Source organism: Equus asinus, chromosome 2, assembly GCF_041296235.1.
Source record: "Equus asinus isolate D_3611 breed Donkey chromosome 2, EquAss-T2T_v2, whole genome shotgun sequence".
NCBI lineage: Eukaryota > Metazoa > Chordata > Mammalia > Perissodactyla > Equidae > Equus > Equus asinus.
In genome coordinates this window covers 97866175-97888859 of record NC_091791.1, presented here as the reverse complement: position 1 = coordinate 97888859, position 22685 = coordinate 97866175, and the positions used below count along the sequence as shown (strand labels likewise).

The window sequence follows — 22685 nt, the reverse complement described above, 5'->3', positions numbered from 1 at the left end:
GACACTCCCTTTTCTCTGTTAAAATAATCTTTGTTTCAGTACTTGAACAAGGAAGACTGTGTTTTTCCCACCTCTGCTCTCGTGTTACGTTAAGCCAGGTCTCAGGAGTAAGAGGAAACGAACACGGGCTACCCGGCCAGGGCTGGAGGTGGGAGCCTCCTTGCTGGATGGCACGGGGCTGGGGTTTCAGCTGCCTGTCTCTGGCACACGCGTTCACGCCGGCCGGCGAGTGTGCACTTATTTGCGGTGGTTCCAGGTGCCGACCACTGAGCATGAAAAAGGGTGGAGGTGGTTGAGCAGCAGCAGCTGCAAGACCCCAGGGGAAAAAAGGAGTGGGTGGTCCACAAGGATGGGATGTTGGGTAGGACCCAGGTTTTCTTCCGGGAAGATTTCGGTAGAGGTGGCGGCTTCTGAGTGTGAGCAGCTACACGTTTGGGCACCTTGTAGATGTTCAAGTCAAGTCCAGTTGGAAAGATCCCACTGAGGACATGTTGCCCCTTCTGCACAGCCTCTGGGTTCCCTCCTCGGTGACACTGACTTACCTTCTGTGGAGAAGGAAAGTTCACACCCGATGACTTAGGTAGGCAGAAACGATTTCTCTTTGACTGAACTGAACTTGCTTATGAACCTCCATTTAGACCAATGGTGGAAACAACTTAATCTTTTTTCCATTTCTACTGTTGGCCAGAAAAAAAAAAAAGTTAATCTTTTTTCCATTTCTTCTAATGGTGGAAAAAAACATAATCTTGCCATTTCAGGGTAACTCGGTCTCTTCCAATAGAAAGCATAGACTACCCATTTATTACTTTGTCAATTCAGGATTTAAACCCAGTCGATTCAGTTGAAATTCCCTGTCGGGGCGTTTGGGTTTTCCCACCCCAAGGTGTTGCCTGGGTGCGAGGGGGAGTTTAGAGAACATCATGGCGGCTGTCGAGGAGGCCTGGCTGGGTCCTCACTGCTTCCACAGCTGAGATGACTTGTCACTCCACGCCTTGGGCCTGGGTCTGTGGCCCCAGCCTCTGCCCCCGGGGTCATGAGATCTCTGCATCCTGAGCCCCCATCCCCACCGCCCGCCACCTCTGGTCCAACGGCCCCCTCAGCACTTTCTCATTTGCTGCTGGGACTTGAGATTTCTTCCCAGTTCATGGGGAGCCAGTGGGGGAGCCCTCAGGTTCGCTGTCTGCTTAATGGCACCAGCCACCATTCCCACTGTGCACAGCGCCCCATGTGGGTCCAGAACACTTTGGGAGCCCACCTTCTCCCCAAGTTCCAGTGGGAAGTGGGGCCTCAGAGCCTCATACCCCTGGATCCAATCCAAGCAGCTTTTCAGCCTTCCTGCCCACCCTCTTCCCCTCCAGGCCCTTCTCTGCCTCCAGGAAGAGCTGGTATCTCTTCTCTGGGTGGCAGGATACAGCCCCTCCTTCCCCACAGCTTGTGATGAACTCCCTGTGCTCCGAGTTCTTCCAGTGCTGGTTCCTTGGAACCCAGAGGTCGGGCTCTCTCCCTCTCTCTCTTCTCTCTCTGCCTCTCAAATCTCCTAAACGCCTACCTCGCTCTGGCCCGAAAGCCTTGGCTTTCACAACATTTCACAGCTGGAATAGCATTATTTTGGAACTTATAAGCTAAACATTGACGGCTTTGTTCATGCTCAGGTTCCACCCTCCTCCTAAGGTGAGGGAGGCACAGCTGCTTGGGGTAGAGTCACGGACAGCAGAAATGACCCAGCAGGACAAGTGCCCGGGATGGTATTTCAGAATATTATCCCACCACGTGGGTGACTCGGGACGGCAGCCTGAGCTTGGGTGGGTGCGGGTTTGCCCGGTGCCAGCACTGTGGGGAGCTGGTGGCATGTGGAGCCAGGTGCTTCAGGCTTCCCTGGGTCAGGGAGTGCTCGCCCAGGGGTCTCTCTGCTCAGGGGTCTCTGGAGAGATGCTGTGTTTGGGGCTCATTTGCTGATGGAGTGTGACACTAGTGCTGGTCGCTTTCCAGCTCTTAGGAAATCAAAGTGGGCAGCGTGGCAGGGGTCCCCTGCTCGGAATAATTGAAGTGAGAAGTGAGTGACGTGTCTTTTCCCTGGTTTGTTCAGTGTGTGTGCAGGGAGTGCACACGTATGCACACGTAGGTGGTGGCCGGGAGAAGTGCATGCCTGCCACTGAGTATTTATGTCAGTCATTGCAGGTAGCTTACAGAGTAAATGGGAGGAAAAAGTAATATAATTAGCCCTGTAGTCAGTGTGATAGCCCACAACATGTCCTGGCAGCCCTTAGCAGTGTCATAGATCCTGTAGGAGGTGACATAGGGGCTGGGGTCTGGAGCCCTGGTATCTCATTCTTTGTCATCAGCCCTGAGAACAGACTGTGGGGACCTCACGGAGGCATTGCTCCCTCTTCTTCAAAAAGAGGATTCATGGAAGACCCCAAAGACCCCTCTGGCATGAACATTTTGTGTTTGAGGAAATGCTTCCTAGGACTACCATGTGTTTGGCACCTGGTTCCCCCTCTATTAAACACGGCGAGTGGTGGGAGAAATGCTAGCAGAACACTAAACTAATCATTTTTATAAGAGCACATTAAAACACATAAAAAAGCTTTACACATTAAAACACATAAAAGTTATTCATTAATAAAATTGACTTTGACTCAACAGCTCAAAGGGTCATGGGTTTTCAGTGCCCAGCCCCCACCCACCTACCTCCCCACCCGGATAAGCTCTGTATTCTGAAGGAAAATGAAAAGGTCTGTGTTGTAAACAGTCAATTCCCCAATGCTTTGAAATCATTGAATGTTATTCTGTTCAAATTCAAGCTGATGAACTGGGTACCGGTATTTAAATTCTTCCACTCCCCAACTGCCATCATTATGATGAAAGGAAGATACGGACTTGGGGTGGGATGGGGTCTGTCATGGAAGGAGCCATCCAAGTGCTAGAAACACCAAGTAGATTCTCGAGATTATAGAGCAGGTGGGGCTGTATTTTAAAAGGCTGACCGACCTATAAGTCACCACATGACAAGGGACTCCCTACCTGGAAAGGAAGAAGAGTGCCCCCCCATCCCTCTCCCTACCAGCTGAAACTCCTTGACACTCTCGAGCTCTGGTCAAAGAAAATGGAAGGAAGGGAGGCCATTAGGCTGGGGCTTCTCAACCTCCCTTGGACATTGGAGGCCCCTGAGGAATTTTGAAATCCTGATGCCCAGATCCCATTGCCACAGCTTCTGGTTTAACTGGTCTGGGGTTCACCCTGAGCTGTGGGCTTTCCACTGTGCCACCAGGTTGAGAACCACTGCCACAGGAAGGCACAGGGCAGCCTCACTGATAAACACCCCTCAAGTGAGGGGGCTTGGCTCTTGCCCCACCTGGGTGTGGACAAAGTGCTGAAGAGTTTGAAGTGGGTGTGGCACTGGAGGACTGTGCTGTCACTAGGTGAATTTGTTGTCACCTCCCTACCCCTCCCCAGGACAAAGGGGCTTCTCATTTGACCAACCACAGACGTACCCAAATTTATTCTCTTTGCTCGGACGTGAAAGATTTCGTGAGGAAGGAACACAATCTCTAGCAGAACTTGTTTCGACTTGCAGTAGAAGTCGACAGAGAAGAAAAGAAAATGTCATAATAATAGAAAAAGGGAATAAAAATGGAAAGCATAGAATAGAATAGCAGGAGTGAGGTAACACAGACAGATATCTCAATCACATGAAAGGATTAAGTTCTCTTCTTAAAGAATGAAAACTGAAACTGGCATGGTCTTCCTCTGGGACACTGCCTCCACCTTTCGACCTCACTCTGCTGCTGTGGTGTAACGAGGACATGAGGAGCTGTGGACAGTGTGGAGGCTTCCCCAGTCCCTGTTTGGATCCTCTCTGTTCATCTTTTGGTGGTGGCCTCTGTCCACGTGGTGGGCTCCATGTAGAGGTGGTGTGTGGTCTCCACATAGAGGGGCTGTGTGGTGTCCACGTAGAGGATGTGTGGTCTCCATGTAAAGCGTATGTGGTCTCCATGTAGAGAGTGTGTGGTCTCCATGTAGAGGGGGGCTGTGGTCTCCACATTGAGGATATGTGGTCTCCCTGTGGAGGTGGTGTATGGTCTCCACGTAGATGGGGATTGTGGTCTCCACGCAGAGGGGGTTGTGGTCTCCATATAGAGGGGTGTGTGGCCTCCATGTCGAGGGGGCTGTGGTCTGTATGTAGAGGCTGTGTGGTGTCCATGTCAAGGGGTGTGTGGTCTCCACGCAGAGGGAGGGTGTGGTCTCCATGTTGAGGGGTGTGTGGTTTTCCGGGATGGGGTTTAGCCTCCTTCCGGCCTCATCTTCACAGGACAGTCATGTGTCCCCCTGAGCTCACCGGTGGCTCATGCCCTCCACCGCTCTTGGTGCGGCTCACCTCACTTGGCCGGGGTAGCCCCTTGGCTCCTCTTCTTGGCGCCAAGGAAGCCACTGAGGCCACAGGCCCCATTCAGGGGCTTTAGTGAACTGGACTGAGGTGACCACATCCCCTTCCCAGACACACTAACTCGCTATCCTAAGCCATCCTGGAAAGCATTCTATGTTCGGAAATCCATAGGCCCAGGTAATTTGGGGCAATTTTGTTCAAAGCTTCAAGTGTGAATATTTTAGAAAATAGAAAAATAGTTTATTTTATAAAGTTAACATGCTCTGATACAAAAACCTGACCCGATTATAAAAAGGAAGTAATTTCACCTTTAAATATAGATGCAAAAATCCTAAATAGTAACAAATACAGCCTACCCACAGGATAAAAGTATAACACATAAATAAGGGTCGTTTCTTCAAGCCATGTGATAGGCATTCATTTAAAAGATCTTCTAAGATTAATTTTGTGAATACTAAAAAAATATGATCCAGTCAATAACAGAATGAGATTTTTGGGGGCGGAAACTTCATACATTGATACGAAAGTTTACCTGGTTGAATGATTTCATGAGAATAGGAAATTTTGAAATAAAAGAGTAATGATGAGGAACTTCTTTACTACTTATTAACATTTATTTTAAAGCTACAGTATTTAAAATGATATGGTACAGTTACCAAAATGGATCAGTGGAACAAAATTAAAAATCCTAAAATAGAACCAAGTGCACATGATAATTAAATACATGATAAAGATAAAAGTAGTATTTTGAATCAGTGGAGAAACAATGCATTATTTAATGAATTGAGTTGAGATAACTGCTTAGGCATTATTAACAAATAAATAATACTTCTATTTGCCAGAATCCAAATGGATTAAAAGCAAAAATTTTCACATGAAAAAATTAAGTTAAAAAATTACTATGATGAGTTTAGTTGAATATTTATATATAAATAGAGAAACCATAAGTGAAAAGTTTGACCAGTTTGCTTAGGGTATTTAAAATTTCTGGTCATATGCCAAAACAAAACAGAACTCCACTTTCCTGCCACATCCCCAGTGTACACTCCACAAACAAAATCAGGCGATAAACTGGGAACACTCGTATCAAACATGCAGGTAAAAGGTTAATATTTATAGTATGAAAGGGGCCCCTAAAACTGTTAAGAGAAAGAAAGATAGAAAAATAAATCAACAGTAAATGTTAAAAGTATTGGAAAAATTTATGTTCTATGAGCAGCAAATTCCCTTCTAGAAGTTTACTCTCAGGAATTAATTGTGCACATTTGTAAATACATACTTATTAGGATATTTTTCAAAGAGTTATGTATGACAGCCAGGAGAGAACAAAAAGAGAAGGAAGAAATGAGGAAAGGAAGAGAGAGAGAGAAGAAGGAAGGAAACGAGGAAAGAAGGATCTTAAATATCCAATAATAGGAGATTTGTTTAAGAAATTATGTTTTACATATTGATATAGTTGACAACTCATCAGTAGTTAAAAGTAATCTGGAAAGATGTTCACAATTTTATATATATATATATATATAGGAAGATTCTTTTGTGAAAAGTATATGTAAATACATACACAAATATATTCATAAAGTTATCTAGAAGCTTCTATGCCAAAATGTTAATTTAACATTGGTTATCTCCAGGTTAGTGGGTTACAGCTGACTTTTCTCAGTTTTGCATATGTCTTGTCTTTTCTCTCTCTCTCTCTGTTTTTTTTTTACCATTACCATATTTTAATTTTGAAATTAAGAAATAATCATTTAAAAAATGTCATTCTGAGAACTTCGTGGTACAGTAACCCCAAGACATCAGGCTGGTCTGTAAATATTCTGCTCATCTCTCTCCAGTCTCACACCATGCCACGTTCCAGCTGCTGGTCTCCAGCGCTAGGAAGATGTCCCCAGCCACCCAGGCCTTTCCTGCTGCCTTCTCCTCTGAGCTCTGAGCTATGAGTGATCCACCACCTCATCTCTGTTCTTTAAATGTTTCACGTGTCGTTCAGTCTCTGCAAAGAAGCTATAAGCTCCTGGAGGCGAGTTGGGCCTTGTGATTCTGCACCTCCCTTGGGCTCATACAGAGCTGAGTAGGAGATGCGTGAAGCTGAGTAGATGCTTCAAGGAGAGGGCTGGGCCTGAGTTTTTTGGCTGGGAGTACTGATGAGAAAAGCCACGGGCCCAGCAGGTCGGCTAGGGCATCATCTGGGCACGGGGCAGCTGCGAGAGCTGAGGAGGGCAGAGACCACAAGCACAGCACCAGTCAGCCGGGTGGAGCCCGCCTTGTCATGGGAAGGAAAGCAGGGGCCCGCTGTTCATGGTCTCTCCAACGTTCCGCCTTGCCAGTTCTCTGCGGATAACTTGTGTTAACTTGTACTTTTTGTCTCCATGTGACGCGGACAGGTTCTAACGTCCCCATGGACCAGCCCTGCTGTCGTGGTCTCTATGACTTTGAGCCAGAAAACCAAGGAGAACTAGGATTTAAAGAAGGGGACGTCATTACACTAACCAATCAAATAGATGAAAACTGGTACGAGGGGATGTTGCATGGGGAGTCTGGATTCTTCCCCATTAATTATGTTGAAGTCATTGTGCCTTTACCTCAGTAAATGTGTAACTCAAACTTTGGACACACTTTCGTAACTGAAATGAATTCACACCAGTGTTCTCTCAGTGTGGTGTTCTGTGACATCCTTTCTCTTTGACCAACTTAATCACTTTTGTATGTGTGTTCTCTTTATAATGTATTTTGTATCAATTTAATTTGTATAAATGATTTTCTTGTTTTAGCTACCTGAAAATGCAGTTTTCTTTTTTGCTCCTCGTCCTAAAAGTCATTGGTTCAATAAATGTACGTGCTTCCTGTTGCTAAAAATAAATTGCACCCTTCACAGTTATGTCCGGGAATCGCCCATATTCCTCAGCTGCAATGGAATACAAAATTTGAAACTAAGAAATGCTAAATATTTTGTTTCCTGACATTACTGATGGCATCTGGTCTCTTCCCTTCGTTGTGTTTTAGCTGACCTGTGGATAGCCCAATAAATACGGCACGCTGTGTTGGCAAAAGGCCTTGGTTATTCTTAATGGTGAATTGATTTGTAAGCCCAGGCTCCCAGCTGCACACTCCTCCGGTGCCCTGTGGGTGACCACAGGGTCGCAGCATGGGCGTGTAGATGCTTGCTCCTGACCGAGTCACAGGTCTGAGAGAGGCCAACACAGCACACTCTCCTCCCAGTTGGGGGATGGAAAACCCTCCCCTATACTTTCAGGTTTATTTATGAAAGAGCCTGACTTGAGTTTCTTATGCTGCCAGATTCTGGGTAGGTTTTAAAGCAAGTCCTGTTATGGAGGCTGGGGAAACAGCATGGTCAAGACTTGGGTTGAGCACCCAATAACACGATGGCTTAGGTTCAGGGAAGCAGCCCCTGGCCTCGCTCAGAGTACCCGCTCATTGTGTACTTTGACCCCGTGCAGCCCTCGGCAGTCCTGTTGGGATGGGGCAGTACCATTTCCCCTTTTTCAGAGAAGGAGAGTCATCGAATGGCTTGCCCAGGATCAAAAGGCAGGCAGTGGCAGTGAACTCAGCTTGTTCACCCCGCTCCATTCCCCACTTAACTGCTCACCCGTTGGAGTGCACCGCTTTTCACTGACATTTGTAACGACTCCCCAGAGGCCAGATCGGTTTGTTAAGGTGACCGAAAACACTTTCCTAGTCTTCTGAGTCCTTGGTACATCGGTAACATCACAACACACCTGGGTGCTTTTCCTCTCCTGTCCTTTCCCGCCAGGCACACACACACACCCCTGCTTCTCCAAAACAGGAGTATATATAGTGTCTAGAATAAAATAGTAATCATGGCTGACCTTTATCAAGTGCTTACTAGGTGCCAGATGCTATTCTAAGCATCATACATGAATAAATTTGTTGAATCTTCCTAATACCCATTTTTTTGAGGTAGATCTTATAATGCCCATTGTTCAGATAAGGGAACTAAGTCTCGATAGAGGGGAAGTAACCTGTCTGTAGTCACAGTCATTAAATGGCAGAGCTGGATCCCAATGCAAATCTTCTCCCTCCCATGGTGTGCTCGTCACGCTCTCCTGTACTGTTTCTCCTCAGATGCGTCTGTCCATGTATGTTCACAAAGCAGCTCTTTTCTATACCTGGTCAGCTTTTATTCTCCAGCTGCCACATTTGAAATTTATCGAAGGGAATGAGAAGTCTATTCTCAGTGCCTGTAACAGGCTTTGTTATCTTATTGGGGAAATACACAGTTAACTGACAGCTATAGACTAAACTAGTGATGACAACAACAACAACAAAAATGCTAAACAATTTCCAGTAGATTGCTTTAAAGGAATTGAAATGAGACTTGTGTCATTGGCCAGATGGCTGCCGAAAAAGAGGCCCAATGGTGGTGGCCTGGCTTAGCTGGAACAGTTGGTAGCTACAATGTATCTGTCTTTCCCTAACTTCTGGCCTCACCTAAAGTGTAGGGTCCCATCTACATGGAGTCCTCTCCTAGATGGTATCTCTCGTGTGCTCACGAACAAATCTGGTCAGTGATAATGTGGCACCAGCCACTTTCTTCTCCTCATCCAGCTCTTCTTCTCTAAATTCCATTGTGTCCTCTGGGCACCTCACTACGTCTGGGCCTGTCACTATCTCATACTGGGCCTCTGCACCCCTTCTGTTGGGGACTGACTGCCAGCTCCCACTGAGCAAGGTGTCTCCTGAGGCAAGGTGTCTTCGACACACTGCATTCTGTTGGGAAATACAGAAGAAGGCCACTCCCCCTGCCTGTGTTGCTTCCTGGCGGTGGAGTCCCCAGATAAGGTTGAATATCCTACACTCTTTTACCAAGATTAATTAAACATTTCTGCCCATTCTCCCTTAAAACTGTCCTCTCCAAACGTTTCAAGTGTGAGTCCAGATGGAAGCTAGATCAGAAGATGACTCTGAGTGGTAGATAGCACCCAACCTTAACCTTTTTCTGATGATAAGATTGTAGTACTATTGCATCAGTTAGCTATTGACACCTAATGCTGTGTAACAAGCTGCCTCAAAAATCAGTGCCTTAGCACGAGACATACTTACTTAGCTCACAAGTCTGCAGGTTGCTGACCTACGCTGGGCAGTTCCTCAGGTCTCAGCTGTGCTCACTCACAGGACTGGCTGTTGGCTGGACCTCACAGGTCTGGAGGTTGACTAGAGTGACTCAGTTCTCCATGCGTCTTTTGCCAGTGGGCTAGCCCAGGCATGCTCTCACGGTGAAGGCGAGGATGTGAGAGCACAGGTGGAAAGGCCCAAGTACTTTTTCAAGTCTCTGTTTAAATCTAGCCTGCTACCATCCCACAGGCCCAACAATTGGAAGGCTGGGCCCAGAGTCCGAGGGGGAAGGTTTCCAGCTTATATAGCAAAGAGTAAAGAAGTGAGGACATTGTCTTGCCCCCAGTGGATAATTGGATTTTTCTCAAATCTCCCCCTGGGGTACTGAGCAGGGCCGTCTAGAGATCTGGCTCATGGGTGGCATGAAGGGTTGGTTTCAAGGGGCCACAGTGTGATATTGCTCAATACAGGTAAAAGTACAAAGAGCAGGAAGGGGGAATACAAAGCCATGTCTGTAAGAAATACCAGAGATGAGCTAAGGAGATCAGATACTAACCTCAAGGCCGAGTCCAGAGCACGGAAACAGGAGCATCAGACGGATGTCAGAGCAGAGAGTCAGGGGACTATTTGTGAACAAGTCTCAATGAAGTGTGTCCAGTAAAAAGAAGTGCCAGTGTTTATTCTTGCTGAATTATCTGCCTGGAAGAGGCCCCAGACTTGGGCCAAGTTCCCTTGACATAGCAATTCTCCTCTGCTTCAGAGGTGAGCCATGGGGTTGGGGCTAGGAAACAAAATGGATGTTACGGCTCTTTTAGGGAGAGTGGTTCCCACTTCTGGGGTTGTCTTGAGGCCAAAGGTTCCTGGGGACCTTCCTTTGGACTTGGAGTAACTCAGGCCTGAAGTGTTCCCTTTTGAAGTTACTTTTCATCTCCCACGCCACATGCAAGAAGAATGTTATGTTCACCTCTGTGGAGGCAGAGGAGAGGGCACCTCCCTGGGCCAGCTGTGTCATTTGCTTTACACACATTTTCTCGTTTTATCTTCATAACACGAAGGCCAGTTGCAGTGTTCCTATTTGAAGGTGAAGGAATCGAGGCTTAGAGAAGGCGAACCACTTGCTGAATATCACAGAGCTCAACTCTAAAGGCCAAGCTATTTCTGTATCACTCTGTAATGCTGACCCTTTACAGTGTCCACGTCACATAGAACTTCTACTTTACCCTCTGTGGACGGACCCCATCAGCCACTCTACCTTGTGACCCTACCCCACTGGCCACAGCCGGCTGAACCAGGGATGTGCATCCAAACCAGAGAAGGCACGTCAGTCTCTTCCCTGGGAATTGGGAATTTTCCATGTGCTTTTGGTGTTATAGCTATTCATTCCACATTTGGCTCTATTTCCTCCCTTTTCTCATTTACCTAGCTATCTAAACTTCAAACTTTACATTCTTATTTTATAGGTTTATCTATTTTATTTTAATTCACTTAATTAGGATTTTATCCAGTCTTTTTTCCTCCTTTTTAGGTACATTTGGAATTTATAATGGCTAGTTTTAGCCTTTATTTCAATCACTTAAAAGTGGTTTTACATTTTCAAACTCATTTCTCTTGAATTTAAATATTTTATTTTTAAACATGCCACTTTCATTTTTCCTTAGTTATAGAGGGTCTTGAATTGTGCTCCTGGGACAATTCCTGGGAGCTCCATGAGTACCACACTCTTGCCTCTCCCCCTCCCCACTGCCTTCACGCCACATAAGAAGTGACAGTCTGATCCATGAGTGTACAGAGCAATGTGTGTCAACCAGTCCCTTCCACTCGTCTTCCCCTGCGGACTTGGCCTGTCTGCAGCAAGCACGGGCTCTGGACCACTCTTGGCCGTGCTGTGTGCTGAGTGATGGGGATGCTGCTCTATGGGTGAGGTCCCAGGTAGTCCGGGGGCTTCTGTGACTGGGCTGGTAAGTCTGTCTGGTTGTGAGGTTCAGAATGAGGAATGTCTCTTGCCCAGAGATCTGAGCCACTTTTTCCAATATTGGCTTCTCCAGGAATAAGATGATATTTTGGTTTCCATCTTTTGTCTTCTCAATAGGTTCTTAATCAGGCCTCTTCCAATGCCAACATCTGGCATATTTGTGCAGGAACTTTGAGAATGAGGCAGGAGAGATTCGGGCATTAAATGGGAGAGCCCCACAGTGGGGCCAGGGCGTGTGTCTTTGGACATTACTGTGTGGGCACTTGTGTGTCTGTCATGAGAGCATTGTCTAGTTTCTAATAAGGCCCAGTTTGGAATGGCATCTGTGCTCAGCTCTCCAGACCTTGCGCGAGTTGAACAGTTTTGCTCCCTCTATTGTGTTTGGTCAATTAGGTGTATCAACCATCAGGATATCCCAACCCCGACCTGGGATGATAAGCATTGATTTTCTATCCAGGTCCAAGGCAGGTTGACCAGAAATACCAGGATGCTTCTGCATCGACGTTCCCTCTGTGGTCCTCCTCCCCACACATGCTAGTTATGTTTATCAGTCTTGGAGCTCCAGATTGCAGCTTATTCTATAGAAATGTAGTGGGCTTTTTTATCAGATAAAAAGAAAAGGGGGCTTCTGTTTCCTTGGGAAAAAGACTGTATCACACGTGCCTTCATCTCAAGAATTAGGCTGGCCCCAAACTGTGAGGACCTGGAGCAGAGATGGTGTGGCGCAGGATAGTTTAGATGGTTTAGATAAGTGACTCTCAGCTCTTCCTGTACATTAGACTCTGGACCACTTAAAAAAATATCGATGTCTGGCCCTCACCCCTACATTTTGATTTAAATGATTGGGGGTAGGCCTGGGTCTTGGTGTTTTTGAAAAGCCCCTCAAATGATTCTAGGGTACAGTCAGACTGAGAACAACACTTTAGATGAACAGCGGATGGTGCCTCCAGCAATAGTGGGAGATAAACTAGGGAAGGACTGACTGGGGGGCTCTTGTGAGGTTCCAGTAAATGGCACCCCTCTTTCCCTTCTGAGTTCTAAATAAACTGGGGCATTAGACAAGGGTTAAAACAGATGAGAGCCGAGACATAACCTGTGTTGAAAAAAGCTAAGTCAGTATGTAGCTGAGGATGAGAGCCAAAGGATCTGCTAACTGAGCCCCACGGCAATCAGACATACTCACCTAGTCCGAGAGGAGCTGGACCACCATCACCTCCTCTTGCAGGGACAAAGCCTTTAACATTGAGCTTACTGCATGGCTGCGGGCATCAACTAGGCATGTTTCCTGACGGCAGGCTGGCCTGTGAGGGAGGGAGGGGCTATGATACTCAGACCCAGTTCTTAACCCAAACTCACACGTCAGATAACTGAGTCCACCTATTCAACTAGTCAGGGCTATTTGGAGAAAATCCCTCCTTGTAGAAACTGGAAGAATGGGGGAAATGGTATTCCTTTCTAACTCGGGGAATGAAGATATGGAACATACCTCAAAGAAAACTCAAGTTTTCAGAGGCAAAACAGACCTATATGTAAGGGAAAATGGAATATGTAATAAGGTATAGCCTTTATAACTGCTTTTCAAAATGTGTTTGTACCAGTGCAATAGGGCAAGAAAAAGAATAAAAAATGGTCTAAAGATTGAAAAGCAACAAATAAAACTATATTTGCAGAAACAAGATTGAATATGTAGATAATTCTAAGAAATCTACAAAAAATCTACCAGAACTAATATGGAAATTTATCAAAGTCATGGGATAGAAAGTCAATATACAAAAATTAGGTTTCTATATACTGGCAACAGTTATTAAATATTAAATTTGTTATTAAAATAATGAAAAGAAAAGCCATTTATAATAACATCAGAAAGCATAAAATACTTAGAAAGTATTTGAACAAAAGATAGGCAAGACCTTGACACTGAAAACTACAAAACATTGCATGTAAAAATTAAAGAAGACCTAAATAAATGGTTAGATATACTCAATCTTGTTAAAATGTCTTTTCTCCCCAGATTGATCTATAAACTCAATGCACTTCTAATCAAAATCCCAAGGGGCCTTTCTGTTGAAATTGACTAGCTGATTCTAAAATTAGACAGAACTGCAAAAGTCCTAGAATGACCAAAACAAAGAGAAAACCAAAGTTACAGAATTTACACTATCTAATTTTAAGACTTAGTATAAAGATACAGTAATCAAAACTGTGGAATTAGCATAAGGTTAGATAAATAGGTCAACGGAGCAGAACAGAGAGTCTAGAAATAGACTCACATGTAAGTATATGGTCAATTCATTTTCAATAAAGTTGTCAAGGTAATTCAATGAGAAAAGGAAAGGTCCTTTCAACAAAATAAAAATAAGGCTTGACCCTTACCTTACACCATACATAAAATTTAATTTAAAATGGATCATAGACCTAAACATAAAAGCTAAGACCTTAAAGCTTTTAGGAAAAAACATAGGAAAATATCTTCAAAACTTTGAAATGAGCCTAATTTCTTAGGACACAAAAAGCACTAACTTCGAAAGACAAAATTGATAAATTGGACTTCATTAAAATTAAAAATTTCTGCCCATCTAAGGACAGCATTTTAAAAAAATGAAAAGACAAACCATAGACTGGAAGAAAATATTCATGATACATATCTGACAATAGACCTCTATACAGAATATATAAAGAATCTTCACAAGTCAATAATCAGTGATTAAGAAAGGTCAAAATACTTGAAGAGACACTTCACAAAAGAGACACACAAATGCCCAATAAACATATGAAAATGTGCTCAACATCATTAGTCATCATCAGGGACCAGCCAATGGGTGGTAACAAGGAGGTTTAGAATTATAGAGTACTAAATAAGATATCTTCCAGTTGCCAGGGTACCACATTCCCAGAGACATTAGCAAAGGTGGGACCTTGGACTAAGTCATTTACAACCTGATTTGTAGCAAATGGGTTCTAGTTATCACTACTGAAAAAGAAACATTGATTTAGAACCTCATACATATGAGAAAGTATGCAATGGGCATGGAAGATTGCGTCCCAAGGCTTATAGATACCTGCCCAAGTTTTCTTACATTGTCCACATTGTCCATAGACATAAGAAGGAAGCCGTCAAACATATGCTGAGTGACAGAATGGTCCAGAATGTTGAAGACCTCCTCTAATGTCCACATCATTGGAGCAAGATCAGAAATTGACCAGACATGTACTTGGGACATTACGAAACGTAGAGTTGAAAGGAAATGGGGAAAAGGCACTGTTGGATTAGTTTACAGTGTCCTACATGGGATTCAGTTCTCTCCTGGAGGGAAGATGGTAGATCAAGATGGGTCCAAGATAAGTGGATCAGGACTGGTAAGGAATCTATTGTGAATTTGTGCCACACTGCATAAGATGAAACACCAGCTTTGGCCTCACCAAATGTTGGCTATACTTTTGACCTCCCAATAAAATCTTAGTATTCCACTATTGGCCTAACCGAAACATACTGGAGAGAGCGAAGACCTGGGGCATCTGCCTCTTGTTATTCCTATGTCTACAGGTTAATGATGGGTGGTATAAAAAGTCCTTTTTTATGTGGATGGGTGGGCATTTAGAAATTGGTACTTGATTTAAGGAGCAGAATACCCAGATCTGCTCATGCCACACATCCCTCCAACCACTTCCAGGGGGTGAGTTTCACAAGGGTAGATCAGTGGCAACCACTTTGTCTGATGAATTCTTTTCCTCGGATCCTCCATAGATTTCTTTGAAAGAGCCACAAGATCTTATAAGCAGGAGAATATTATGGATACACCACATAAATGTCTGTGTTGTAGGCAAACAACAGCTTGTGACTCACCTGTTCGTTGGGGAAACTCAGTTAGATTGAAAGAGATTAACAGCACGATATACTGAGAGAAGTTCAAAATTTGATGAGAACATTAGGTTTTCAGGAAATGGGGCAGGTAAAACATAGAAGGACATGGTCGGGAGTAGATAGCAATCTCAGACACTGGTAATCAGCCCATGAGGCCAAGCTGACCACCTTGCATCTGCGTTATTAGAAGGAAAGGGGAATTGGCCATAATTATTGTCACTGATGCTGAATATGTATTCAGGGGAGCAACACACCTCTTGCAAGGATGACTTGATAACATTTCGGAGCCACTGATGGACCTGGGGTGAATCACTAGCAGTGGTGGAGTATCTTCACATTCTTGGTTAGTACAAAGACAAGGGTCTAGTGTTGAAGATTTGAGATCTCACTGAGACAGACCTTTGGCTCAGGGCAGCCACATCATTGATGAAGAAGCCGCTACTGTGCTTGGAGTCAGGGCCCGAGCACAATATGTTCATTTCCTCTTGGGAATTTGGCAATGGAAGAAATTTTACACCCAGATTTGGGGCATGTTTATATTATCATATTATTATTGGCTTCTCTAAATGTTGTGTGGTCTCAGTTGTAGAATCTCTGGTAAGCTATGTCAGACAATATGATTGGACATAATTTCAGGTGGGACACGCAAGACAGAGTAAACGTGAGGTCTTGGTGGTTGTAGTGGATTGAATAATGGCCCCTGGAAAGATATGTCCAAGCCTTACCCGCAGTGTCTGAGAATGGGACCCTATTTGGAAATAGAGTCTTAGCCGATGTAATCAAGTTGAGGATCTTAAGATGATATCATCCTGAATTTAGGGTGAGCCCTAAACCCAATGACTGGTGTCCTTATAAGAGAAAGGAGAGGGAGACCTGCCACACAGACAGACCCAGGGAGAAGGTCATGTGAGGAGCATGTGAAGATGGAGGCAGAGAGAGACTGGAGTGGTGCTGCCAGAAGCCAAGGAAGACTTGGAGCCTCCAGAGGCTGGAAGAGGCGAGGAAGGATTCTCCCCTGGAGCCTTCAGATGGAGCGTGGACTCGCTGACACCTTGACTTCAGACTTCTGGCCTGCAGAACACTGAGAGAAAAAATTTGTTGCTTTAAGCAGCCCAGTTGTGGTAATTTGTCACGGCAGCCGTAGGAAACTAATGCAGTGGCCCTGAGTTACTTTAATTATTTTACCGTTTCAGCTCATTTTAGAGCCTTCCATGGGCAAAATCCACCCCGTCCATGAGGATACCCAAAAAATTAGTAGTTGGTGCTGCAGAAGTGGCCTCATGAAGGTGGGAAATGACTTTCTCTAATTGACCAGAAAGCTTAATGACAAAGCCCAAGAGAGTAACAGGAGAAAAAGCCAAGGAATGCTGGGGTATGTGTGGGGCTGTTGGTGGTGGATACATCTTCTCCACTTGCGATATCTCCTCCATGTGGAAGCAGCTCTACTAGTATGACTGACTTGCCCTCTCTATGCCCTCCAGCCCATGAGCCTAGTCCAGAGGGGAACTTAATCTGACTGGTGAGTTTAGAAAGAGGAACTGGGCAAATGCAGCTAAGTGTCCCTACCCCCACCTTCTTGGGAGCTGCTCATCTGCAGAGAGCACACGGCTCAGGAATCAAGGTGATGATGTGGTCTTTCTAGGCTTTACTCTTCCATCTTATTGCTCTGTTGGTTCAAGATGTAGACAGAAAAAGGGGTGTTGTTCTTTGGTTCACCTTGAACACCAACACTTACCATATTTTTTATTTCAGGCTTTAAGCTAGCTGATGTTTATTATTTATTACCCTACCATTTTATCCTATTTTGGTCTACCTATATTTATGCAATCTATATGTATATATTTATAACTGTCGGTGTGAAGCCACAGGAATGATAATAGATGAGAGGCCACAACAAGAGGACAACGGCTGCCTCGCTATCTGCTGTCACTGCCTCTTGGCTCTCCCAATGCATCTGCAACTCTGAAAATGACAATTTTCCAAAGGCCCTTTTGACTTGTGAGATTTCAAAGATGGAGTGGTTAGTGCTCCCCAAAACCTTCGCCAGGAAGATGACACATCTTGTTTACTGTAAACTCAATATTTTAAAAACCATGGTTTCTGGTTTACATAACCAGGAGGGAGCTAAAGAGGAGGCTGGCAAGAGGCAGCCAGGAGGGTACCACACAGGGGAGATCCCCTCACAGAGGGACCGTCCCTGTGATGTCACAGGCCAGACACGGTGAAGAACCAGGTGATGCAGAATCTCCCACGAGGTACCAGGGAGAAGGCCGGCAGGGAGCATCCTCAGCCTGGCTCCTGGTGGATTTACACCAATCTGCTTCCAACGACCTGTTGGAAAGAAAACTGGACTGTGTGCTCCTGCCTTAAAGCTCTCCCTCAGCATGGTTTCACATCCAGAAGTTTGTTCTACAACCTGCATCACGTCCTCTTAAAACGGTTTCTCCCCCTCCCCGAAATCCCAATCACCACACCAACTTTTCCTCTCATCTTCTCCTGACCTCTCAAATTCTACAAACTGTCCTCAGCTACCCGGCTATTCCTCTTTTCCCTCTTTTCCTGTCTCCTGGCTCCTTTCCTCCTAGGTCACTCCATGGAATTTTTTAATAGGAATTCCTGATTCCCAACAAACCCAAGGGATGCCTCATAACTGACTGAGCAAGTAACGGATCGCTCCATCTTTGAAGGCAGATGGGGAAATCAATATTGCCAACCAGCATCAGTTACTTCGTTTTCTTTCATACTTGTCACACTATTTATTTCCAAAGTGGTCTCCTTACCTTCCTGGCAGCGTCCAAGGAGGACATTTCTTGGATCAGAAGTCTCTGTCTGACCTGAAATTTCATGTCAATCTCAGTTTTTAAAAATTTGCTTCCCATTTTCCTTATTTACGCTTTGTAGAACACTGGACATTTTGTTCTCAATTTTCCTGACCCCATACACGAATTTGGGGATATTTGTTTCATGAAGTCTTTTGGTTTCTTTCTTGGTTTTCAAAAACAACAATAAAAATGCACTGCTCTGGGACATATTTAATGGAACAGCATTTAGCAATTTCATGGGAAATGCCGTGGAAGTCCCACTCTTGCTTTGATGGTAAACCAGAGACCCAGGCGAGGATCGAATGTCCAACTTGCTTTGCAGGATTCAGGGGCTTCTGTGTGTATCTTCCAGGATGAAGTTCACAATGGAAGAGCCAAAGAACAGAGCTGAGGAAACATCCTTCAAGCGAGAGCCACTGAACCATCCGAGCGAATGGGGAAGACAAAGGCAGAAGTCAAAAGTGGCTTATGATGATTGCTTCTTGGTTTTGCTATTTGAAAAAAAGAAATAAACTTTTGATATTTTCACTGTTTAGGGGAAATGATACACATATTACATGCACATTAGAGAACATTTAGAAATTCCTTTCCCCATAAACACATGTATGGATAGATGGTGCCTCAGTAGGTAGCTAGCTGTTTCCACCCACACCATCAGCTTCCATGGCTTCAAGTATCAACCATATGCTGAGAAGTCACAAATCTAAATGTCCAACCAAGGCTGTCTTTCTGATTCTAGACCCACGGGCATTTCCAGCTCAAAACGTTCCAGGTGAAGCCATCATCTTGGCACAGCCTCTTCCCACTTAATATGTTTTCCTCTTCCTCTTCTGTTCCCAACATCAACGAATGACACTGCCACCACCCAACCACCCATGGCCCACGTCAGAAATCAGGGTGCTGGGCTTGACTCGTGTCTCCTCAGTACCCTACTCCTTAAGTCATTCACTAAGTCTATCAATTCTACCTCTCAAATTCCATCTATCTTCTTTTATCTCCACTACCTCTTGTACCAGGTTAGGCCACCACGAGCTCTTACCTGGATTATTAAAAATACAGCCAGAGTAATCATTCTTAAAATCCAATCGTATCACGTCATTGCTCTGCCAAATATTATACTAAGCAACCCACTGTGCCTCGGATAAAGTCCAAAACCCCATAGCATGGCACGCGTGACCCTCACTGCTTGACCCCTGCCTACCTCTGTCCACTTACTTTTGCCAATTCCATTTTCACTTTGTGCCACAAATGTATTAGTCAGCATAGACTGGTTTATGCTGCAGTAACAAATAAATCAAAAATCTCAGTGGTTTAACAGATAAAGGTAATTTCTTGTTCGTATCAATTCTAGTGTAAGTTGGACAACTCTCCAGGTCAGCTGTCCTTCATGGTATGGTTCAGCAATCCAGGATCCTTTATTTTATGGCTCTGCCATGTCAACACACAGCCTCTATGTCAACTGCCCAAGGGGAAGAGAGAGACTGGAGAAGCCACAGGAGCTTTTCACTGCCTCAACTAGGAAGCGACACACCGCACTTCTACTTTGTTTCATTGGCCAAAGTCACACGACTCTGCCTAACTGCAAGAAGTCTGGGAATTGTAGCTCTCCAGGAGGATCCAGGAAGGAGGCGTATCAGAAGAGATTTGGCAAATATATAGCATTGTCTTTGCCACACCAAACATTTAAAAAACACGTGGTTGTTGAATTGGAACTTTCATCTGTAGGCCCTAACACATTTTCCTCTTTGGCTGGAATTCGTACTTCACACCCAAACTTTCTCATGAATAATTCCTGCCCAGAACTATTTTTGTGAAGGAATGCATGGGAACGCCAGGCTAGAACCTCTTTCTCAGGATTATGAAAGCTGGAACAGTATCCTAGACACTGGCTTTTCACTTTCATCCATGAAATGAGATATAAATTATGTCCCTCTAAATTTGACTTTCAAATCAAATGAAAACATTTATTTATACAGATTTTCACATCTCCCTATGTAATAAAAAGTAGGTTTAGATGGTTGGTTTTAAGTCAATGAGCAATCAGCTCCCTAGTTCTGGATCTGATGTGTTACCCAGTCCGTCTCACAGTTGATACCACTGAGAATGTATGGGAAAGACAAAGGAGATGAACAAGTAACACATCGACTATTTCTTAATTCTTCTTTTTTATATATCAAAGTCATAGACACTGTATTAACTATCTCTTGTTATGTAACAAAGTATCACAAACTCAGTGGCTTAAAACAACACACATTTACCATCTCACAGTTTCTGTAGTTCAGAAATCCAGGCACGATTCACTTGGCTCCTCTGTTTCAGGGTCTTTCACAAGACTGCAGTTAAAGTGTCAGCTGGGGCTGAGGTCTCATCTGAGGCTTGACTGGGGAAGGATGGCACTTTTAAGCTCATGTGGTTGTCGGCAGAATTCAGTTCTTTGCTGGCTGTCAGCTAGAGTTCCTCACTCCTCGCCACATATGTGTCTCTATCATGGAGGCTTACTTCATCAAGTCTAGCAAGGGAGAGAGTCTCCTGGCAAGAGGGAAATTGCAATGTTAAATAATAACATAGTCAAAGAAGTGATGTTCCAACACCTTTGCCGTATTCAATTGCTAGAAATAAGTCACAGGTCCTGTCTACACCCAAGGGGAGGGGATTACATAAAGGTGTGAATACCAGGAGACAGGGATCATTGGGGGCCCTCTTAGAATCTGTCAACCACAGATACCCTACAATGTTCCCTCAATTCCTTATTGGGCTGAAGGTGCACGCACACACACACATGTGTGAAAATGATGGAAGCGACCAGATAGGATTTGTTCTAGAATATGTGATAAATTTATTCATTCTTTCCTAGAGCTCCCCGCCAGCCATTTATATTATTTTAGAATACTCATTTGGGATGGTAGATTGCTTTTTATTGGAGGAAAAGCCACAGAAGGAGAGTAGATTTTTTTTCCATTAAGATCCTGTGCTTGTACTTAGACTTTAGTTCTCAACTGAAATATCACTTCTCCCAAGAAATCTCCAATGCCCCCATGACTGAATTAGTTGCCATATGACCCAATGCTTTTTCTTTTTTAAAGATTATGGCACCTGAGCTAACAACTCTTGCCAATCTTCTTCCCCTCGCCCCCTGGCTTTTTCTCCCCTAAACTCCCCAGTACATAGTTGCATATTTTAGTTGTAGGTCCACCCAATGCTTTTTTAGCTCCCTGTTTTTCCACCTCTGGGAGCATCTATCCCACTGTATCTCGTTTGCTCCTCCAGGAAGGGCTATATCTTATCATGCCCTTGTGTTCGTAGGACCTAGCTCCTGACTGGTACCAGGTAGACTGTCAGCTAATATGTATTGCATTTCACCGCCTTGAACTGAACTGTTCTTTGGGCCTACAGCTGACCCGATGTGGATGGTGAGATCTGAAGAACTTGGTTCCTCACACTCCTCCACAGGATGTTTTTGCCTAAGTCTTGGTGAAGGCTTAATTGGCTATCGAAACCCTCCCAAAGTTAAGTGGGTTTTGCAAAACTTAATACATAGAAATGTTTTTATTGAACTTCTATTTGAAAAAAGACATTTTCCAAGTATCCCTTTGTGGTGTTTCCAATCCAAATATTGCAGAGCTGACATTCAGGAGCACGTGGGGGAGCAGACTAAACAGGCGGGTCTCCGTTTGTGGTGTAGGGCGAGTGACACGCAGTGCAGGCCTGGAGCACACACTTTTGTGCACAACTGGTCTTGACAGTCTGTAAGAAAACTGACATCACGCTTTTAAACAATAAAGTGTACAGTGTTTAGAGTAATACAGTTTCTTACTTTGCACCCTGTTCTTTTCGTTCGAGTCAATCCATTCTGGAATAAAACCTTGGTCTCCTGGAGTTGTCAGAGATGATGTTCTAGAGATGAATTTTGCAGAAAGCTAAGGGGGACTAGTTAAAGAAACATATAGGGCTTGGTTTTGTTTTCTTTTTCTTAAATTTAGCCCTTTTGTGAGTATTTTTCTAAAATGTAGCACGTACTTCCATAAATCCATGAACAGAATCTAACGAGCAAAGGTGTTTGTAGACAACCCGGATTCTTGAACACAAACACAGTACTGTGCAAGGACACGGTGATCCTGTCAGGCTCCACAGAGGTGAGCACAACTGTAGCTGACTACAGTGCTTTTTACTTCTTTTGTGCCTTTTACAGTTTTTCTGTAGCACCTTATGCTGCTGGCGTGCCTTTTCTTAGCAGGCATTCTGCCCCTTTCTAATTTACAGCCTCTAATTTACTCTTGAAAACTAGATGAACCGACACGTTAGAACGAGGTGCAGAGTAAGAATCAGTAGTCCTGAGTGAGACCTAATTATTTGCTTATATGCAGTATGGTTAAATGTGTGATGTCAGTCGGATGCTCAGAGGCCTTTGCTGTTCTGGTTGTGGTGAGACTAAGAGAGACTGGCTAGAGGTGAGTTCTAGATTAGGGAGGCATTGCTATATTATACAAGCAAAGCATAACAATCTCAGAAGGTACATTGGAAGAACCTATTGGAATTTTATACTTT

The 22685-nt window shown here is 44.4% G+C and overlaps 1 protein-coding gene across 6 annotated transcripts in view; it reads left to right on the top strand.

Moving 5' to 3' along the window:
* Nucleotides 1–18667, top strand: part of SH3GL3 (SH3 domain containing GRB2 like 3, endophilin A3) — a 139847-nt gene extending 121180 nt beyond the window's left edge. For 5 of the 6 annotated variants that reach the window (XM_044760501.2, XM_070494320.1, XM_070494334.1 and 2 more), the window contains one exon: nucleotides 6775–7172. In XM_044760501.2, the coding sequence (XP_044616436.1) occupies nucleotides 6775–6980 (206 nt within the window). In that variant the 3' untranslated portion in view covers nucleotides 6981–7172. Of the gene's footprint in view, nucleotides 1–6774; nucleotides 7173–18492 lie in introns of those variants that run through there. The other variant, XM_070494316.1, reaches the window with a different exon arrangement.
* Nucleotides 18668–22685: the final 4018 nt, after the last annotated feature.